Raw genomic sequence first — 24286 nt, 5'->3', positions numbered from 1 at the left:
AGTATCTCTCATTGTATATCTTTGCCAGGGATTCACTAGTTGTGTTCTCATGCACAACTGCAAAATTTACTTTATTAGTGAGTCCCTTCAGGATGATCAATCGGCTTTGTGACTTACCGGGTATGTCTAGTATATGGAGTTATAGCCCTTTGCTCAAATAACAAAGTCAAGGGCCTGACCTTTTCACTCCTACCGTTCCTGTGTGCAAGTTGTTCTTGCGATGGCCAGGTTGATCCTGTGTCTCAACATAGACAGAACTATTGTCACAGACTGATCATATGTCCCGCAAATGACTGACCTATGGTCACAGGTTGATCCTATGTCCCGCAAATGACTGACCTATGGTCACAGGTTGATCCTATGTCCCGCAAATGACTGACCAATGGTCACAGGTTGATCCTGTGCCCCACAATAGACAGAACTATTGCCACAAGACTGATCCTGTGCCCCACAATAGACAGAACTATTATCACAGACTGATCATATGTCCTGCAAATGACTGACCTATGGTCACAGGTTGATCCTATGTTCCGCAAATGACTGACCAATGGTCACAGGTTGATCCTGTGCCCCACAATAGACAGAACTATTGCCACAAGACTGATCATGTGCCCTACAATAGACAGGGCTTTGGTTCCAGGTTGATCCTGTGTCCCACAATAGACAGGGCTTTGGTTCCAGGTTGATCCTGTGTCCCACAATAGACAGGGCTTTGGTTCCAGGTTGATCCTGTGTCCTGCAATATTTACAATTATGGTCACAGGTTGGTCCATGTTCATCAACAGACAGAACTTTCTTGAAGCATCACTTTGACAGCTCATCTTTTTTGGAGAATGACAATAATTAATAATTTAATATTGTATGAAATTTTAGAATCCCCAATATATGCATCATTTGGAGATTCTGAAAGTTGTTGAAGAAACTTTCACTTGATAATTGTACTAATATAACACTAGAACTTGCTTCATCTATTAAAGAAATACTTTAAGGCGATATTGAAACAAATAAAAATTAACTTAAGTGAGTCTGCCTGGAAATACAAAGTGATATTTATGAAGTTCAGATGGCTGCTATGAAAAAAAAGACGTGATCAATTTGTACACACAATTGTACATTTGTAGTAGTTTTGTTTACAGGTGAAGTTCAATGTTGTACAGGCTGCCCACTTTTTGTGTCGACATATCACAAGTAGAATGCAGGTGTATAGTCATTTGTGAACTCTATGTGTAGTCAGAATGGAACCTTTGTGTGTCTATAGTATATACTGAGCTTTCATGGCAACATTTTAAGGATTTTTAGCCAACCATCATCAGATGGTGGGGTATTCAAATCGCCCTGCGTCCGTGGTCCGTCCGTCCGGAAAACAATTCTTGTTACCACTATTTCTGGGAAAGTACTGGATGGATCTTTCTCAAATTTCATATGCAGGTTCCCCTTGGTCTCTAGTTGTGCATTGTACCTTTTTTGGACTGATCCAAATTCAAGATGGCAGCTTGTTGGCCATCTTTTATTTTGAAAGTAAAAGTTTGTTACCCCTATTTCTGAGAAAGTACTGGATGGATCTTTGTCAAATTTCATATGGAGCTTCCCCTTGGTCCTAAGTTGTGCATTGTACCTTTTTTGGACTGATTTGAAATCAAGGTGGCCCACAGGCAGCCATCTTGGAAGTCGACAGTAATACAGTAGTTTGTTATCGCTGTGACAGGATCCTCTTGGTACCTAGTTAAGCATTGTCCCATATTTAAAATGATCTGAAAAACAAAATGGCCTATAGCTCTCCATCTTGGATTTGAACAGCAAATAATTGTTTTACGGCTATTTCTTACCTACATGATCAGTCACTCTCAAGTATCAGATTTTCTAAATTAAGTAAACATTGATAAATACACTGTTTAGGGTATGTATACTAAACCATGTAATGAATTGAGTTAATGGCATATGGGTTGACACATGAGAAGTAACAGAAGAATTGATTTATTAAAAATGTCAATAATTCCTAATATTTATTTAAGTGTTGGTGTTACAAAAACATTAATGTATTAAAATAAAATATAAAATTTAAAATTTTAATAATAAAAAAATAGTTTTAAAAAACTTTTATTATACTTGTTGCGCTCTTGTACATGTGCATCATTTCATCATCATCATCATCATCATCATCATCACCATCACCATCCATTTTGAATTTAATAAGTATACAACTTAATAAAGGGTGTTCATTTATCACTATATCCATATAAAAATATCTTGTGCCATCATTGAGTACATTCAATGAAGACCAGTTCATGAACATTTACAACACCTGCAACAAAAAATAAAAATAAACAAATCTTCAAGAACTGAAAACAGATCCTCGAATGGTGGGCGCCAAGATCCCACTGGGATCTCTTGTTGGACTTTTGTTAATGGAGGCATGTTTTCAAAATGTGAACTGCTTTTATATTAATTCAAACGCACAATATCGTCTCAAGTATTTCTTAGAAAGGTTAATTTTCTCTATGTCTTTTCATTATATGAATATAAATTGATTTTTATATCATCTGACCTGAAGGTTCAGGATGACCAACAGCCATTGTGTTTTGTGTTAAACTTTTCATTTCAACGAACTTTTCTCAATAACCAAAGGCCCTTGAAGTTGATACTTGGCTTGTAGCATTCTGGGATGAAGTGTTAAGTTAGTTCAAATGAATGGCCTTGATTCACTTTCAAGATCGCAAAATTCAAAAAATCTTCCGACTTCTTCTTAATAACCAAAAGGTCATTGTTTTAAATTTGGTTTTGTAATAGTCCTTGACCCACTTCCAAGGTCACTGGTGTCAAATGTATTGAGAACTTCAATGGTATTTGTGTAGTAGCATGCTTGAAGAATAGGATTTCAAGTTTACAGAGACTTTGTATTAGAGCATATTGGGTATTCTAGGGCTTTAATAAACACAAATTTCAAATTAAAATGCATAAGTGTAATTTATTTGACAATTTGAATTCAATATACATAATATTGTGCACGACAGAATGTAAACTTATTTAGTTTCAAAATATCACGTTGAAATTGCAGAAAAAGCAACATATTTTAAATGAACAAAAAGTAAAACAATTTTCTAGTACATGTATCTACATGCAAATTATTCTTTATCACATATTGCACAAAGTTTCACAACACTTGATTATTTATAGTAATATGAACACAATTTGGTCGAAGGAAAAATAATATTTCTACTCAACGGTCTCTAAAACTGACAATAAAACTGACCATTACAACACAAACTACTTTGATTAGCATCTGGTCCAGTACATTTCACCATATAAACTGGGAAGGCAGTAGGTTTTAGGTAAACATAAAAAATAATCCAACACTTCAAACATCTATGTGACATTGATCAACAGTACACCACACTTATCAATTTCTTTTCAAAATTTGAAATTAATTTAATATTAAAGTTTATTATGCCTACCCTACTTCAACACGTCAACTCTCCACAACAATCAATACAAGATTAAGCATAAATTTCAAGTGAAGAAGAATAAGATCCCATTTTATCACATGATTTAGTTTACTATACTGTAACAGATGTAATTTTTCATCTCAATGCCTCCTCTGGGAATCGAACCCAGGACCCCTGGCTTACTAGTCTGACGCTCAGCCATTCGAGCTAAAGAGAAGTTCTCTCTGGCCGAGTGGTATATTGCGGCTAGTATTTTACCAGGGTTACAATACTATGATGTAAAACTTTTTACAAACAGTTAGAAACCAAGTAGAATAAGCAGGTAATTTTATGGTAAGTTAATATATACTGCAACTCTGTGTAATTTTTAATATCAAAATGTGTATTATTAGATGGAATGAAGCCTATAACAGGGAAGGGGTTACTATCTATACGTGATTTACCTGGTCAGCCATTAACTTGGTCAGACAACATGATAAAGAAAACAATACCAGGAATCAACATCTTTGATATAAAACAGACGTCAAAAAAGGCAAATTTCATGCAGTACATTGTATTACTGAAGCTGAATCAACTGAACATTGCACAACTTTACAGTGTACATATCGACAAGATTTTTGTCCTACAAGTGTGGTTTTCACCAGCTTGTGTACCCTCAAAGAGAAATCAGTGGATAGCTTACATCATGTCTAGTAGGCAAGTTAACAGTTATACAACTGTTATAATAGACAAATTATAAGTGTCACTTCAGATATCAGGTACTTAACATCCAGAACCACAAAAATTATCACTTTCTCTGAAAACACTGGGCTCACATAACAAAACATCTCTCCAGGCATATTCAACCTACCATCAGGATTACATGATAAAACATCTCCAGGCATATTTCCAGACTCACAGATATCACAAGTGGAATGCAGGTGTATAATCATTTGTGAACTCTATGTGTAGTCAGAATGGAACCTTTGTGTGTCTATAGTATATACTGAACTTTCATGGCAACATTTTAAGGATTTTTGGACTTTTGTAACTATTGTGAATGGAGGCATCTCCAGACTCACATAATAAAATGTCTCTCTAGGTTTATTTCATCCTATCTCCAGACTCGCATAATAAAACGTCTCTCTAGGTTTATTTCATCCTATCTCCAGACTCGCATAATAAAACGTCTCTCCAGGCATATTTCATCCTATCTCCAGACAAACATAATAAAACGTCTCTCCAGGCATATTTCATCCTATCTCCAGACAAACATAATAAAACGTCTCTCCAGGTTTATTTCATCCTATCTCCAGACTCACATAATAAAATGCCTCTCCAGGTTTATTTCAACCTACCTCCAGGCCTGCATACAAAACACCTCTCCAGGTTTATTTCAACCTACCAACAGGCCTGCATACAAAACACCTCTCCAGGTTTATTTCAACCTACCTCCAGGCCTGCACACAAAACACCCCTCCAGGTTTATTTCAACCTACTTCCAGGCCTGCATACAAAACACCTCTCCAGGTTTATTTCAACCTACCTCCAGGCCTGCATACAAAACACCTCTCCAGGTTTATTTCAACCTACCTCCAGGCCTGCATACAAAACACCTCTCCAGGTTTATTTCAACCTACCTCCAGGCCTGCATACAAAACACCTCTCCAGGTTTATTTCAACCTACCTCCAGGCCTGCATACAAAACACCTCTCCAGGTTTATTTCAACCTACCTCCAGGCCTGCATACAAAACACCTCTCCAGGTTTCAGTTGAATTCTGCTCCATTAATTTCTGAGAAATTCTTATCAACATTTCCTTTGTTAAGGAAATACAGACTACAAGACACCTCTCTTATTTTCCCTAATCCAAGGTAAAGCATATCAATGCTTGTATTTGATATTTATCTATATACAGACCCATAAAATATTGAATATCTGGCTTCTACTATAATGGAAACTGAATCAAGTGTAGCATGAGTGCCACAGTAAACAAAATCTGAACAAAGTCTCATATAGTATCCACATATGAAGGCCAGTAATTCTTCGACTTCTACAACTTGAATATTTGATTAAGTTAAAGGACAGTATGACTCGACTTAAGCTTACAGATACTATGACTGAACTAAAGTCTATCGATACTATGACTGAACTAAAGTCTATCGATTCTATGACTTGATTTAAGCTTACAGATACTATGACTGAACTAAAGTCTATCTATACTATGACTCGACTTAAGCTTACAGATACTATGACTGAACTAAAGTCTATCGATACTATGACTTATCTAAAGTCTATCGATACTATGACTCGACTTAAGCTTACAGATACTATGACTCAACTAAAGTCTATCGATAATATGACTGAAGTCTCTATCACCCAGCTGAAATCTAGGGTCACTATGACCCACCTAAAGTCTCTAATACTCAGCTGAAGGTTACCGACACTATCTATGATCAAAAGCTAAAGACACTGATACTAACCCAGTGTTAATGCTCTGGTGTACAACATACAATGTATTACCTAATTAATATAGTGTTGTGAACCCCCTTCATATTTTGTTTGTAGAGTCAGAACTGAAGGAAAATTGTCAGAAACTAAGCACAGTTTGCTGAACAAAGATTCAATCCAGAATAGGTTAAAGAAGTTTCAGATTTTAAATATTGGATTGTATTTGGTATTATCTATTAAAAGAAATAAGATAAAAAAAATTCATCAAGAACTGAATCAACATTGCTCCATATGAACAATGACAACTTGGTTGTTATAGTGAAATGACACATATATAGATACAGACAAACAAGAATTTATCCTACTCCAGTAAACTGAATTGTTCAACATTAAAAAATATCCAGTAAAATCAGTAATATCATTACTATACATAAACAAAATATCAATACAGATCTCCATTGTAAAAGCAGTTTGACAAATGATCAATTTCTTTGTTTTTTTTTTTTTTTTTTTTTGGCTTTATTGCCCCAAAATAGCCACGTTCATTCTGAAAGTGGCGTCTCCTTGTAGAAGCTGGTGGTTACCTCACTAACAGCATATGGGAGGCCCATCACGACCATCCAGGGCAATTACGGCAATTTGTCTAGTTCAAGTACACAACCAAGTCATCACAGACTTGTCTGTTCTTCAGCTTCTCCAGAAATACAAACAGCCATGACCTCTAATATGTTTCAGCACTCACGTAAATGTTACCAACACACTGTGGTTAGAATCTATAACAAGTGTAACTGTAGATTGTAATCTTTCAGAGTTTTATCAGGAAAACACATGTGTTACACTCAAATACTGATGTCGTTAATTCCAATCATTAAATCTGATATGACAGGTCAAAGGTCAAGCACTCTAAAACCACAACAGATCTGTATTGTATCTAAGGTCAAAGTTTACAACATTCAATTTATCATTGACCAGCGGTTCTTTGGACCTGAAGATGAAAATAATTGTGTCCGAATGTTTGGCATAGTGAGACTCGAGGTCATGGAGTGTCTTGGACTCCGTGGTGCTACTGGACTAAATGTTATAGGATTATCTGACTGTGGTTTAGCAGAACCAAGAGGGAAACTTGAAGACAGGTTGGACTGCTTTCTCACTTTCGCGGGGCTCTGCCAACTAGAGGAAAAAAACAAAAATAATTGTTACGAGAAATTACAAATTATCTTATAAATGAAATATAACAAATACAATGTCCTAATCTGGGTTACAGTTGTCTGGTATAAAGTTTCATCTCTAGTATACTAAAATGTGTCCTAACAAGTAACATTGATACATATCAACCACAAACAAATATCTATATAGGTATTCAGGGAAATAAAAGACTGGATATAGATTTCCCCCGGATAATGATGTTGACAACTTCCTGAGAACTTATTTCCTGACAATAACCCTGTGTATACACAATATATATACACCTTGCAAGTAGAACTTTAATGTATTTATTAAAAGAAAAATACAAACTTTATTTTTAGTTTTAGGTTCTTTTAACAAAAATTTGTTTTTCATCTTCTGTTCTTTTGTTATTCAACTTGACCTCATAACTATTGCCTTTTAAGCATTGACATATTGTAATTTCAATAATCAATTCACACATATACTTAGATAATTTCAATTATCAATTCACACATATACTTAACTCACCTGAAGGTGGAGTCTGCCTATACTCATCACTCACCTGAAGGTGGGGTCTGCCTATACTCATCAATCACCTGAAGGTGGAGACTGCCTATACTCATCACTCACCTGAAGGTGGAGTCTGCCTATACTCATACTCACCTGAAGGTGGAGTCTGCCTCTACTCATCACTCACCTGAAGGTGGAGTCTGCCTATATTCATACTCACCTGAAGGTGGAGTCTGCCTATACTCATACTCACCTGAAGGTGGAGTCTGCCTATACTCATCACTCACCTGAAGGTGGAGACTGCCTATACTCATACTCACCTGAAGGTGGAGTCTGCCTATACTCATCACTCACCTGAAGGTGGAGACTGCCTATACTCATCACTCATCTGAAGGTGGAGTCTGCCTATACTCATCACTCACCTGAAGGTGGAGACTGCCTATACTCATCAATCACCTGAAGGTGAAGTCTGCCTATACTCATCACTCACCTGAAGGTGGAATCTATCTATACTCATCACTCTCCTGAAGGTGGAGTCTGCCTATACTCATCACTCACCTTAAGGTGGAGTCTGCCTATACTCATCACTCACCTTAAGGTGGAGACTGCCTATACTCATCACTCACCAGAAGGTGGAGTCTGCCTATACTCATCACTCACCTGAAGGTGGAATCTATCTATACTCATCACTCTCCTGAAGGTGGAGTCTGCCTATACTCATCACTCACTTTAAGGTGGAGTCTGCCTATACTCTTCACTCACCTGAAGGTGGAGACTGCCTATACTCATCACTCACCTGAAGGTGGAGTCTGCCTATACTCATCACTCACCTGAAGGTGGAGTCTGCCTATACTCTTCACTCACCTGAAGGTGGAGTCTGCCTATACTCATCACTCACCTTGAGGTGAAGTCTGCCTATAATTATTACTCACCTGAAGGTGGAGTCTGCCTATACTCTTCACTCACCTGAAGGTGGAATCTATCTATACTCATCACTCACCTGAAGGTGCAGTCTGCCTATACTCATCACTCACCTGAAGGTGGAGACTGCCTATTCTCATCACTCACCTGAAGGTGGAGTCTGCCTATACTCTTCACTCACCTGAAGGTGGAGTCTGCCTATACTCATCACTCACCTTAAAGTGAAGTCTGCCTTTAATTATTACTCACCTGAAGGTAGAGTCTGTGGCATAGGACAGTACCTGGGCTCTCCACTTTTGCACAGTAGGGTACCGATCATTGTCCACAGTAGCCCCCTCCATAGCCCGATAGGCATCTAAGTCTGACTTTGTAGGTCGGTATCTGGGTAAAGACATATTTTTTGTTATGTCTTGCTTAAAATGAAGGTTATTATATCATCGTTACCATATAACAAATTTCGCCAAAACTAGTCAAGGAGATTTTTTTTTTTTTTCTATCTCTGAATTGTAACAGATAGTGCAAACAATTTTGATGACCTTTAAAAACAAAATTAAACATCACTTTTAAAACCTTAGGTATAGTGAAATAAAATTGTGTATAGCTAGACTAGTACAAGTACAATATACATTATAACACAGAATTTTTACAATGCTTTTATTTTCATAAATGACCAAAGTTTCTTTAACATACAAAAATACCAGTGACAGACAAACAGGAAGGATGTTTTCAGAATGGTGTACATGTACTATGTACTAATTTCTCAAACTTTCAAACATTATTGTCAGCCTTAGACCTTATAACTATCCAGAAACCCTGCTACACACAAAACAGAATCCGTGCCACACACAACAAAAACCCTGTTACACACACAACAGAAACCCTGTTACACACAACAGAAATCCTGCTACACACAACAGAAACCCTATTACACACACAACAGAAACCCTGTTACACACAACAGAAACCCTGCTAAGCACAACAGAATTCCTGCTACACACAACAAAAATCCTACTACACACACAACAGATATCCTGCTACACTCACAACAGAAATCCTGCTACACACACAACAGAAATCCTGCTACACACACAACCAAAATCCTGCTACACACACAACAGAAACCCTGCTGCACACACAACAGAAACCTTGCTACACACACAACAGAAATCCTGCTACATACACAACAGAAACCCTGCTACATACACAACAGAGCTACACACACAACAGATATCCTGCTACACACACAACAGAAACCCTGCTACACACACAACAGAAATCCTGCTACACACACAACAGATATCCTGCTACACTCACAACAGAATTCCTGCTACACACACAACAGAAATCCTGCTACACACACAACAGAAACCCTGCTAAACACACAACATAAACCCTGCTACACACACAACAGAAACCCTGCTACACACAACAGAAACCCTGCTACACACACAATATAAACCCTGCTACACACAACAGAAATCCTGCTACACACAACAGAAATCCTGCTACACACAACAGAAATCCTGCTAAACACACAACAGAAATCCTGCTACACACATACTATAAATCCTTCTACATACAACAGAAACCTGGTTACACACACAACAGAAACCCTGCTACACACATACTATAAATCCTGCTACATACAACAGAAACCTGGTTACACACACAACAGAAACCCTGCTACACACATACTATAAATCCTGCTACACACAACAGAATCCCTGTTACACACACAACATAAACCCTGCTACACACACAACAGAAATCCTGCTACACACACACAACAGAAACCCTGCTACACACAACAGAAAGCCTGCTACACATACAACAGAAACCGTGCTACACACAACAGAAATCCTGCTACACACAACAGAAATCCTGCTACATACAACAGAAATCCTGCTACACACATACTATAAATCCTGCTACATACAACAGAAACCTGGTTACACACACAACAGAAACCCTGCTACACACATACTATAAATCCTGCTACACACAACAGAAACCCTGTTACACACACAACATAAACCCTGCTACACACACAACATAAATCCTGCTACACACACAACAGAAATCCTGCTACACACAACAGTATTCCTGCTACACACAACAGAAATCCTGCTACACACACACAACAGAATTCCTGCTACACACACAACAGAAACCCCATTTTCCAAAAAGACACACCGCCACTACCCAACACCATGGAAACTGTTTTACCCCCACAATAGAAACCCCTTTACCCACACAATGGAAAACCCTCTATTCTCACACGTGAAACTCACCATGGAACCTCCCACTACCCACACAACAGAAACTTCTTTTCTTTTGACATCCCATAAAAGTAAATTTCATATGTTATTATTTCTGAATGGAGTTTAACATATCAATCTTTATATATAAACATGTACCTCAAACTTTATACACTAATGTATTACAGATATACTCACCCATGTATGAAAAACATTTTCGACTTGAGACTATTACTGATGGTGAGAGCCTGTGTAATGTCACGTCCAATAAAATTGAACTTGACATCAATAATAGCAGGTAGATGGGTTTCCATGTCCATGCTTTTGTCCATCTCGGGGTTATCCTGAATGACTTTGAAAGGAATGTCATTAAAAAGGTGCATCTCTGCGACGCTACAATGGAACGGTATCACAGCTACATCAGCGACAATCATGTCACTTTTTAACAAAAGTTCCTCTTTCAAATCCACCACTATGTCCTGTCTGGTTTGTATAGGAGCTGATCTGTAGTTACTCACATTTTCCAGATTTTTTCTCTCATTTAGAGTTTCAAATAAAGATTCAAACATAATGCCTGATATTTTGTCTCTGTCCATTTCTAGGGTGACATTAAGACGACTGGAGGCATTCTGCCAGTCAATACTGGACCCATCCTCTGACTGGTTCACAGAAACCTTCCCCTCCTGCAGCTCCACTTTCTTTAAATTGTTTGTCAGTTCATTTATGCTATCATCAAGTTCTGAGCTCTGAGAATCAGTCAGTAAATTCGGTTCTGGATCACTTTCTGAACCAAATGATGTCGGTTTGCTACTTCTCCAGTTCATATCAGATTTTGCACCAGGAGACACTTTCAGTTTTTCTGATTCCAGTTCTTCTCGTTCAATTTTTGTCAGAGGTGGGCGTTTCCAAACACTGACTGGGACGTTACTTTGAGTAACAGATTCGGATCCCTCATGAGAAGCGACGTGCGCGTTGTAGGTATCATTTGCTTCCTTGAAGTAAGGGATTTTGCTGTAGGGTTTTACTGATACATATGATGCATCCATTGGGTAGTCCCCTGGTGAGGAGATGTACTGAGAACGATTGCCCATACAGGACGTACAAGATATAAACTTTGAGATTCCTCTTGGAGATGAACGGGAACGATCCAGTAGGGACAGCTTGGCAAACAGTGCAGAGAGGCAGGAAATGGGACTGCCGTTGCCAGTCATGCTGTCAGTGGACTGAAACATGAGGTCACTTCTCTCCATTGACCGATTAAGGAAACCGGCTCGTCCATACCCGTAGTTCTCACCACCGACAGGGGTACTGTAAAGATTTTGGTTGTTACGTAGATATGAACTTCTCATAGAAGGAGGTGTTCCATTGGTCGCTAAAGACCCAACACCATTTTCTACTTTACAAGCACCTCCATTCTGAAGCTGAGGTTCTCGTTTCGGTGAACTAAATACTTCTTCGTCTAGATCAATAGAATCAAAATCATTATCATGATCTGAACTCTCCAAGTCTTTTTCAACTTCTTCTCTCAATGCTAACAGATTCCATGAAAAGTTGCTATACTGACTGATTCCAATGTCACTTCCTGCTACGCTAGCATGACTCACAGCCAGCTGGTCCAGTTTCTCTATACCATCAGCAATACACAATGCAATTCTTTGTTTCTGGAAATATTCCTCCAAAAGGTCAAGTCCATCTTCAGAAGAAAGGTCAGCATAAGTTTGTAGGAATTCCCAGTACTCCAGCCACGGGACTTGCATTTGGTGTGCCAAGTCTCTGTTGTCATAGAAAAAGTTTTAATAACAAGAGGCCCATGGGTCTTAACGGTCATCTGACATCAAATACAAGATTTCAAATTTTGAACTTATTTCACCTGGATTAAAGAATCATGGGCCACCACCTTCAAAGTGGGTTAAGGTTATTCATTTCAACAAACTTTGTTAACCTGCATCCCAGCATGCTACAGGCAAAATATCATCACCTTGGGTGTTCTGGTTATTCAGAGGATGTTTGAAGTAACAAACAGTTTTCAAGATGGCGGCCATGGCAGTCATTTTGGATTTTGGACTGACCCGAAATTAACAAACTTTGGTCAGGACCATGTCACGATCATTTCATGTAAGTTTCAGCTCAATGTCACAAGTAGAACTTGAGAAGAAGTTGGAAATGTGTTTTCAATGTATTTTCAAAATGGTGGCCATCTCGGCCATCTTGGATTTCGGACCAACCCGAAATTAACAAACTTTGGTCAGGGTCATGACACGATCATTTCAGATGACCTAAAAATTGTTTACTTAAAACAGTACAAGATTAGATTTCTGCACTTTACTTTCCAGCTTATTAGGAAATGAAGACACTAACCGGCCAAGGCGTTCCATTCCTTTGTCGCTATCCTCACGACGAGTTATGACAAATTTCCGACGGATATAGTCCGGACTCCCACTTGGAGGAGTAGTCCATTGTTTGTGGAACTGTTCTGCCTGAAATACAACCAGAGATCTGATGACACTAACTACCTAATCATGGTGACTGTAATACAACCAGAGATCTGATGACACTGACTACCTGATCATATTGACTGTAATACAACCAGAGACCTGATGACACTGACTACCTGATCATGGTGACTGTAATACAACCAGATATCTGATGACACTGACTACCTGATCATGGTGACTGTAATACAACCAGAGATCTGATGACACTGACTACCTGATCATGGTGACTGTAATACAATGGGAGATACCAATGGGAGATCTGATGACACTGACTACCTGATCATGGTGACTGTAATACAACCAGAGATCTGATGACACTGACTACCTGATCATGGTGACTGTAATACAATGGGAGATCTGATGACACTGACTACCTGATCATGGTGACTGTAATACAATGGGAGATCTGATGACACTGACTACCTGATCATGGTGACTGTAATACAATGGGAGATCTGATGACACTGACTACCTGATCATGGTGACTGTAATACAACCAGAGATCTGATGACACTGACTACCTGATCATGGTGACTGTAATACAACCAGAGATCTGATGACACTGACTACCTGATCATGGTGACTGTAATACAATGGGAGATCTGATGACACTGACTACCTGATCATGGTGACTGTAATACAATGGGAGATCTGATGACACTGACTACCTGATCATGGTGACTGTAATACAATGAGATCTGATGACAGTGAATACCTGATCATGGTGACTGTAATACAGAGATCTGATGACACTGACTACCTGATCATGGTGACTGTAATACAACCAGAGATCTGATGACACTGACTACCTGATCATGGTGACTGTAATACAAACAGAGATCTGATGACACTGACTACCTGATCATGGTGACTGTAATACAACCACAGATCTGATGACACTGACTACCTGATCATGGTGACTGTAATACAACCAGAGATCTGATGACACTGACTACCTGATCATGGTGACTGTAATACAGCCAGAGATCTGATGACACTGACTACCTGATCATGGTGACTGTAATACAATGGGAGATCTGATGACACTGACTACCTGATCATGGCGACTGTAATACAATGGGAGATCTTAGACACTGACTACCTGATCATGGTGACTGTAATACAACCAGAGATCTGATGACACTGACTACCTGATCATGGTGACTGTAATACAATGGGAGATCTGATGACACTGACTACCTGATCATGGTGACTGTAATACAATGGGAGATCTGATGACACTGACTACCTGATCATGGTGACTGTAATACAACCAGAGATCTGATGACACTGACTACCTGATCATGGTGACTGTAATACAACCAGAGATCTGATGACACTGACTACCTGATCATGGTGACTGTAATACAACCAGAGATCTGATGACACTGACTACCTGATCATGGTGACTGTAATACAACCAGAGATCTGATGACACTGACTACCTGATCATGACGACTGTAATACAATGGGAGATCTTAGACACTGACTACCTGATCATGGTGACTGTAATACAACCAGAGATCTGATGACACTGACTACCTGATCATGGTGACTGTAATACAACCAGAGATCTGATGACACTGACTACCTGATCATGGTGACTGTAATACAACCAGAGATCTGATGACACTGACTACCTGATCATGGTGACTGTAATACAATGGGAGATCTGATGACACTGACTACCTGATCATGGTGACTGTAATACAATGGGAGATCTGATGACACTGACTACCTGATCATGGTGACTGTAATACAACCAGAGATCTGATGACACTGACTACCTGATCATGGTGACTGTAATACAACCAGAGATCTGATGACACTGACTACCTGATCATGGTGACTGTAATACAACCAGAGATCTGATGACACTGACTACCTGATCATGGTGACTGTAATACAACCAGAGATCTTAGACACTGACTACCTGATCATGACACTGACCTGATCATGGTGACTGTAATACAATGAGATCTGATGACACTGACTACCTGATCATGGTGACTGTAATACAACCAGAGATCTGATGACACTGACTACCTGATCATGGTGACTGTAATACAACCAGAGATCTGATGACACTGACTACCTGATCATGGTGACTGTAATACAATGGGAGATCTGATGACACTGACTACCTGATCATGGTGACTGTAATACAACCAGAGATCTGATGACACTGACTACCTGTAATACAATGGGAGATCTGATGACAGTGACTACCTGATCATGGTGACTGTAATACAACCAGAGATCTGATGACACTGACTACCTGATCATGGTGACTGTAATACAACCAGAGATCTGATGACACTGACTACCTGATCATGGTGACTGTAATACAATGGGAGATCTGATGACACTGACTACCTGATCATGGTGACTGTAATACAACCAGAGATCTGATGACACTGACTACCTGATCATGGTGACTGTAATACAACCAGAGATCTGATGACACTGACTACCTGATCATGGTGACTGTAATACAACCAGAGATCTGATGACACTGACTACCTGATCATGGTGACTGTAATACAACCAGAGATCTGATGACACTGACTACCTGATCATGGTGACTGTAATACAACCAGAGATCTGATGACACTGACTACCTGATCATGGTGACTGTAATACAATGGGAGATCTGATGACACTGACTACCTGATCATGGTGACTGTAATACAATGGGAGATCTGATGACACTGACTACCTGATCATGGTGACTGTAATACAATGGGAGATCTGATGACACTGACTACCTGATCATGGTGACTGTAATACAACCAGAGATCTGATGACACTGACTACCTGATCATGGTGACTGTAATACAACCAGAGATCTGATGACACTGACTACCTGATCATGGTGACTGTAATACAACCAGAGATCTGATGACACTGACTACCTGATCATGGTGACTGTAATACAATGGGAGATCTGATGACACTGACTACCTGATCATGGTGACTGTAATACAACCAGAGATCTGATGACACTGACTACCTGATCATGGTGACTGTAATACAACCAGAGATCTGATGACACTGACTACCTGATCATGGTGACTGTAATACAACCAGAGATCTGATGACACTGACTACCTGATCATGGTGACTGTAATACAATGGGAGATCTGATGACAGTGACTACCTGATCATGGTGAATGTAATACAACCAGAGATCTGATGACAGTGATTACCTGATCATGGTGACTGTAATACAACCAGAGATCTGATGACACTGACTACCTGATCATGGTGACTGTAATACAACCAGAGATCTGATGACACTGACTACCTGATCATGGTGACTGTAATACAACCAGAGATCTGATGACACTGACTACCTGATCATGGTGACTGTAATACAACCAGAGATCTGATGACACTGACTACCTGATCATGGTGACTGTAATACAACCAGAGATCTGATGACACTGACTACCTGATCATGGTGACTGTAATACAACCAGAGATCTGATGACACTGACTACCTGATCATGGTGACTGTAATACAACCAGAGATCTGATGACACTGACTACCTGATCATGGTGACTGTAATACAATGGGAGATCTGATGACACTGACTACCTGATCATGGTGACTGTAATACAACCAGAGATCTGATGACACTGACTACCTGATCATGGTGACTGTAATACAACCAGAGATCTGATGACACTGACTACCTGATCATGGTGACTGTAATACAACCAGAGATCTGATGACACTGACTACCTGATCATGGTGACTGTAATACAACCAGAGATCTGATGACACTGACTACCTGATCATGGTGACTGTAATACAATGGGAGATCTGATGACACTGACTACCTGATCATGGTGACTGTAATACAACCAGAGATCTGATGACACTGACTACCTGATCATGGTGACTGTAATACAACCAGAGATCTGATGACACTGACTACCTGATCATGGTGACTGTAATACAACCAGAGATCTGATGACACTGACTACCTGATCATGGTGACTGTAATACAATGGGAGATCTGATGACACTGACTACCTGATCATGGTGACTGTAATACAATGAGATCTGAGATCTGGTGACTGACACTGACTACCTGATCATGGTGACTGTAATACAACCAGAGATCTGATGACACTGACTACCTGATCATGGTGACTGTAATACAACCAGAGATCTGATGACACTGACTACCTGATCATGGTGACTGTAATACAATGGGAGATCTGATGACACTGACTACCTGATCATGGTGACTGTAATACAACCAGAGATCTGATGACACTGACTACCTGATCATGGTGACTGTAATACAACCAGAGATCTGATGACACTGACTACCTGATCATGGTGACTGTAATACAACCAGAGATCTGATGACACTGACTACCTGATCATGGTGACTGTAATACAACCAGAGATCTGATGACACTGACTACCTGATCATGGTGACTGTAATACAACCAGAGATCTGATGACACTGACTACCTGATCATGGTGACTGTAATACAACCAGAGATCTGATGACACTGACTACCTGATCATGGTGACTGTAATACAACCAGAGATCTGATGACACTGACTACCTGATCATGGTGACTGTAATACAATGGGAGATCTGATGACACTGACTACCTGATCATGGTGACTGTAATACAACCAGAGATCTGATGACACTGACTACCTGATCATGGTGACTGTAATACAACCAGAGATCTGATGACACTGACTACCTGATCATGGTGACTGTAATACAACCAGAGATCTGATGACACTGACTACCTGATCATGGTGACTGTAATACAATGGGAGATCTGATGACACTGACTACCTGATCATGGTGACTGTAATACAACCAGAGATCTGATGACACTGACTACCTGATCATGGTGACTGTAATACAACCAGAGATCTGATGACACTGACTACCTGATCATGGTGACTGTAATACAACCAGAGATCTGATGACACTGACTACCTGATCATGGTGACTGTAATACAACCAGAGATCTGATGACACTGACTACCTGATCATGGTGACTGTAATACAATGGGAGATCTGATGACACTGACTACCTGATCATGGTGACTGTAATACAACCAGAGATCTGATGACACTGACTACCTGATCATGGTGACTGTAATACAATGGGAGATCTGATGACACTGACTACCTGATCATGGTGACTGTAATACAATGGGAGATCTGATGACACTGACTACCTGATCATGGTGACTGTAATACAACCAGAGATCTGATGACACTGACTACCTGATCATGGTGACTGTAATACAACCAGAGATCTGATGACACTGACTACCTGATCATGGTGACTGTAATACAACCAGAGATCTGATGACACTGACTACCTGATCATGGTGACTGTAATACAATGGGAGATCTGATGACACTGACTACCTGATCATGGTGACTGTAATACAACCAGAGATCTGATGACACTGACTACCTGATCATGGTGACTGTAATACAACCAGAGATCTGATGACACTGACTACCTGATCATGGTGACTGTAATACAACCAGAGATCTGATGACACTGACTACCTGATCATGGTGACTGTAATACAACCAGAGATCTGATGACACTGACTACCTGATCATGGTGACTGTAATACAACCAGAGATCTGATGACACTGACTACCTGATCATGGTGACTGTAATACAACCAGAGATCTGATGACACTGACTACCTGATCATGGTGACTGTAATACAATGGGAGATCTGATGACACTGACTACCTGATCATGGTGACTGTAATACAACCAGAGATCTGATGACACTGACTACCTGATCATGGTGACTGTAATACAATGGGAGATCTGATGACACTGACTACCTGATCATGGTGACTGTAATACAACCAGAGATCTGATGACACTGACTACCTGATCATGGTGACTGTAATACAACCAGAGATCTGATGACACTGACTACCTGATCATGGTGACTGTAATACAACCAGAGATCTGATGACACTGACTACCTGATCATGGTGACTGTAATACAACCAGAGATCTGATGACACTGACTACCTGATCATGGTGACTGTAATACAACCAGAAATCTGATGACACTGACTACCTGATCATGGTGACTGTAATACAACCAGAGATCTGATGACACTGACTACCTGATCATGGTGACTGTAATACAATGGGAGATCTGATGACACTGACTACCTGATCATGGTGACTGTAATACAACCAGAGATCTGATGACACTGACTACCTGATCATGGTGACTGTAATACAACCAGAGATCTGATGACACTGACTACCTGATCATGGTGACTGTAATACAACCAGAGATCTGATGACACTGACTACCTGATCATGGTGACTGTAATACAACCAGAGATCTGATGACACTGACTACCTGATCATGGTGACTGTAATACAACCAGAGATCTGATGACACTGACTACCTGATCATGGTGACTGTAATACAATGGGAGATCTGATGACACTGACTACCTGATCATGGTGACTGTAATACAACCAGAGATCTGATGACACTGACTACCTGATCATGGTGACTGTAATACAACCAGAGATCTGATGACACTGACTACCTGATCATGGTGACTGTAATACAATGGGAGATCTGATGACACTGACTACCTGATCATGGTGACTGTAATACAACCAGAGATCTGATGACACTGACTACCTGATCATGGTGACTGTAATACAACCAGAGATCTGATGACACTGACTACCTGATCATGGTGACTGTAATACAATGGGAGATCTGATGACACTGACTACCTGATCATGGTGACTGTAATACAATGGGAGATCTGATGACACTGACTACCTGATCATGGTGACTGTAATACAACCAGAGATCTGATGACACTGACTACCTGATCATGGTGACTGTAATACAACCAGAGATCTGATGACACTGACTACCTGATCATGGTGACTGTAATACAATGGGAGATCTGATGACACTGACTACCTGATCATGGTGACTGTAATACAACCAGAGATCTGATGACACTGACTACCTGATCATGGTGACTGTAATACAACCAGAGATCTGATGACACTGACTACCTGATCATGGTGACTGTAATACAATGGGAGATCTGATGACACTGACTACCTGATCATGGTGACTGTAATACAACCAGAGATCTGATGACACCGATTACCTGATCATGGTGACTGTAATACAACCAGAGATCTGATGACACTGACTACCTGATCATGACGACTGTAATACAATGGGAGATTTTAGACACTGACTACCTGATCATGGTGACTGTAATACAATGGGAAATCTTAGACACTGACTACCTGATCATGGTGACTGTAATACAACCAGAGATCTGATGACACTGACTACCTGATCATGGTGACTGTAATACAACCAGAGATCTGATGACACTGACTACCTGATCATGGTGACTGTAATACAACCAGAGATCTGATGACACTGACTACCTGATCATGGTGACTGTAATACAACCAGAGATCTGATGACACTGACTACCTGATCATGGTGACTGTAATACAACCAGAGATCTGATGACACTGACTACCTGATCATGGTGACTGTAATACAATGGGAGATCTGATGACACTGACTACCTGATCATGGTGACTGTAATACAATGGGAGATCTGATGACACTGACTACCTGATCATGGTGACTGTAATACAACCAGAGATCTGATGACACTGACTACCTGATCATGGTGACTGTAATACAACCAGAGATCTGATGACACTGACTACCTGATCATGGTGACTGTAATACAATGGGAGATCTGATGACACTGACTACCTGATCATGGTGACTGTAATACAACCAGAGATCTGATGACACTGACTACCTGATCATGGTGACTGTAATACAACCAGAGATCTGATGACACTGACTACCTGATCATGGTGACTGTAATACAACCAGAGATCTGATGACACTGACTACCTGATCATGGTGACTGTAATACAACCAGAGATCTGATGACACTGACTACCTGATCATGGTGACTGTAATACAACCAGAGATCTGATGACACTGACTACCTGATCATGGTGACTGTAATACAACCAGAGATCTGATGACACTGACTACCTGATCATGGTGACTGTAATACAACCAGAGATCTGATGACACTGACTACCTGATCATGGTGACTGTAATACAACCAGAGATCTGATGACACTGACTACCTGATCATGGTGACTGTAATACAATGGGAGATCTGATGACACTGACTACCTGATCATGGTGACTGTAATACAACCAGAGATCTGATGACACTGACTACCTGATCATGGTGACTGTAATACAACCAGAGATCTGATGACACTGACTACCTGATCATGGTGACTGTAATACAATGGGAGATCTGATGACACTGACTACCTGATCATGGTGACTGTAATACAACCAGAGATCTGATGACACTGACTACCTGATCATGGTGACTGTAATACAACCAGAGATCTGATGACACTGACTACCTGATCATGGTGACTGTAATACAACCAGAGATCTGATGACACTGACTACCTGATCATGGTGACTGTAATACAATGGGAGATCTGATGACACTGACTACCTGATCATGGTGACTGTAATACAACCAGAGATCTGATGACACTGACTACCTGATCATGGTGACTGTAATACAACCAGAGATCTGATGACACTGACTACCTGATCATGGTGACTGTAATACAATGGGAGATCTGATGACACTGACTACCTGATCATGGTGACTGTAATACAATGGGAGATCTGATGACACTGACTACCTGATCATGGTGACTGTAATACAACCAGAGATCTGATGACACTGACTACCTGATCATGGTGACTGTAATACAACCAGAGATCTGATGACACTGACTACCTGATCATGGTGACTGTAATACAATGGGAGATCTGATGACACTGACTACCTGATCATGGTGACTGTAATACAACCAGAGATCTGATGACACTGACTACCTGATCATGGTGACTGTAATACAACCAGAGATCTGATGACACTGACTACCTGATCATGGTGACTGTAATACAACCAGAGATCTGATGACACTGACTACCTGATCATGGTGACTGTAATACAATGGGAGATCTGATGACACTGACTACCTGATCATGGTGACTGTAATACAACCAGAGATCTGATGACACTGACTACCTGATCATGGTGACTGTAATACAACCAGAGATCTGATGACACTGACTACCTGATCATGGTGACTGTAATACAACCAGAGATCTGATGACACTGACTACCTGATCATGGTGACTGTAATACAATGGGAGATCTGATGACACTGACTACCTGATCATGGTGACTGTAATACAACCAGAGATCTGATGACACTGACTACCTGATCATGGTGACTGTAATACAACCAGAGATCTGATGACACTGACTACCTGATCATGGTGACTGTAATACAACCAGAGATCTGATGACACTGACTACCTGATCATGGTGACTGTAATACAACCAGAGATCTGATGACACTGACTACCTGATCATGGTGACTGTAATACAACCAGAGATCTGATGACACTGACTACCTGATCATGGTGACTGTAATACAACCAGAGATCTGATGACACTGACTACCTGATCATGGTGACTGTAATACAACCAGAGATCTGATGACACTGACTACCTGATCATGGTGACTGTAATACAACCAGAGATCTGATGACACTGACTACCTGATCATGGTGACTGTAATACAACCAGAGATCTGATGACACTGACTACCTGATCATGGTGACTGTAATACAACCAGAGATCTGATGACACTGACTACCTGATCATGGTGACTGTAATACAATGGGAGATCTGATGACACTGACTACCTGATCATGGTGACTGTAATACAATGGGAGATCTGATGACACTGACTACCTGATCATGGTGACTGTAATACAACCAGAGATCTGATGACACTGACTACCTGATCATGGTGACTGTAATACAACCAGAGATCTGATGACACTGACTACCTGATCATGGTGACTGTAATACAACCAGAGATCTGATGACACTGACTACCTGATCATGGTGACTGTAATACAATGGGAGATCTGATGACACTGACTACCTGATCATGGTGACTGTAATACAACCAGAGATCTGATGACACTGACTACCTGATCATGGTGACTGTAATACAATGGGAGATCTGATGACACTGACTACCTGATCATGGTGACTGTAATACAATGGGAGATCTTAGACACTGACTACCTGATCATGGTGACTGTAATACAACCAGAGATCTGATGACACTGACTACCTGATCATGGTGACTGTAATACAACCAGAGATCTGATGACACTGACTACCTGATCATGGTGACTGTAATACAATGGGAGATCTGATGACACTGACTACCTGATCATGGTGACTGTAATACAACCAGAGATCTGATGACACTGACTACCTGATCATGGTGACTGTAATACAACCAGAGATCTGATGACACTGACTACCTGATCATGGTGACTGTAATACAACCAGAGATCTGATGACACTGACTACCTGATCATGGTGACTGTAATACAACCAGAGATCTGATGACACTGACTACCTGATCATGGTGACTGTAATACAATGGGAGATCTGATGACACTGACTACCTGATCATGGTGACTGTAATACAACCAGAGATCTGATGACACTGACTACCTGATCATGGTGACTGTAATACAACCAGAGATCTGATGACACTGACTACCTGATCATGGTGACTGTAATACAACCAGAGATCTGATGACACTGACTACCTGATCATGGTGACTGTAATACAATGGGAGATCTGATGACACTGACTACCTGATCATGGTGACTGTAATACAATGGGAGATCTGATGACACTGACTACCTGATCATGGTGACTGTAATACAACCAGAGATCTGATGACACTGACTACCTGATCATGGTGACTGTAATACAACCAGAGATCTGATGACACTGACTACCTGATCATGGTGACTGTAATACAACCAGAGATCTGATGACACTGACTACCTGATCAT

General features: G+C 40.3%; 1 protein-coding gene across 1 annotated transcript in view; it reads right to left on the bottom strand.

Moving 5' to 3' along the window:
• Nucleotides 1-3006: 3006 nt before the first annotated feature.
• LOC132557773 (ankyrin repeat and LEM domain-containing protein 2-like) overlaps nucleotides 3007-24286 on the bottom strand; it is a 37573-nt gene continuing 16293 nt past the window's right edge. Inside the window, exons 8-11 of the mRNA XM_060222299.1 lie at nucleotides 13087-13205; nucleotides 10927-12501; nucleotides 8720-8851; nucleotides 3007-7042 (exon numbers count right to left, since the gene is read on the bottom strand). Coding sequence (XP_060078282.1) covers nucleotides 6826-7042; nucleotides 8720-8851; nucleotides 10927-12501; nucleotides 13087-13205 — 2043 coding nt within the window. The 3' untranslated portion in view covers nucleotides 3007-6825. The remainder of the gene's footprint in view (nucleotides 7043-8719; nucleotides 8852-10926; nucleotides 12502-13086; nucleotides 13206-24286) is intronic.

Source organism: Ylistrum balloti, unplaced genomic scaffold, assembly GCF_031769215.1.
Source record: "Ylistrum balloti isolate Yb309-2 unplaced genomic scaffold, AGI_CSIRO_Ybal_v1 Utg370720, whole genome shotgun sequence".
Lineage (NCBI taxonomy): Eukaryota > Metazoa > Mollusca > Bivalvia > Pectinida > Pectinidae > Ylistrum > Ylistrum balloti.
The sequence above is the reverse complement of the archived record's forward strand: the minus strand, read 5'-3'. Positions and strand labels throughout refer to the sequence as shown.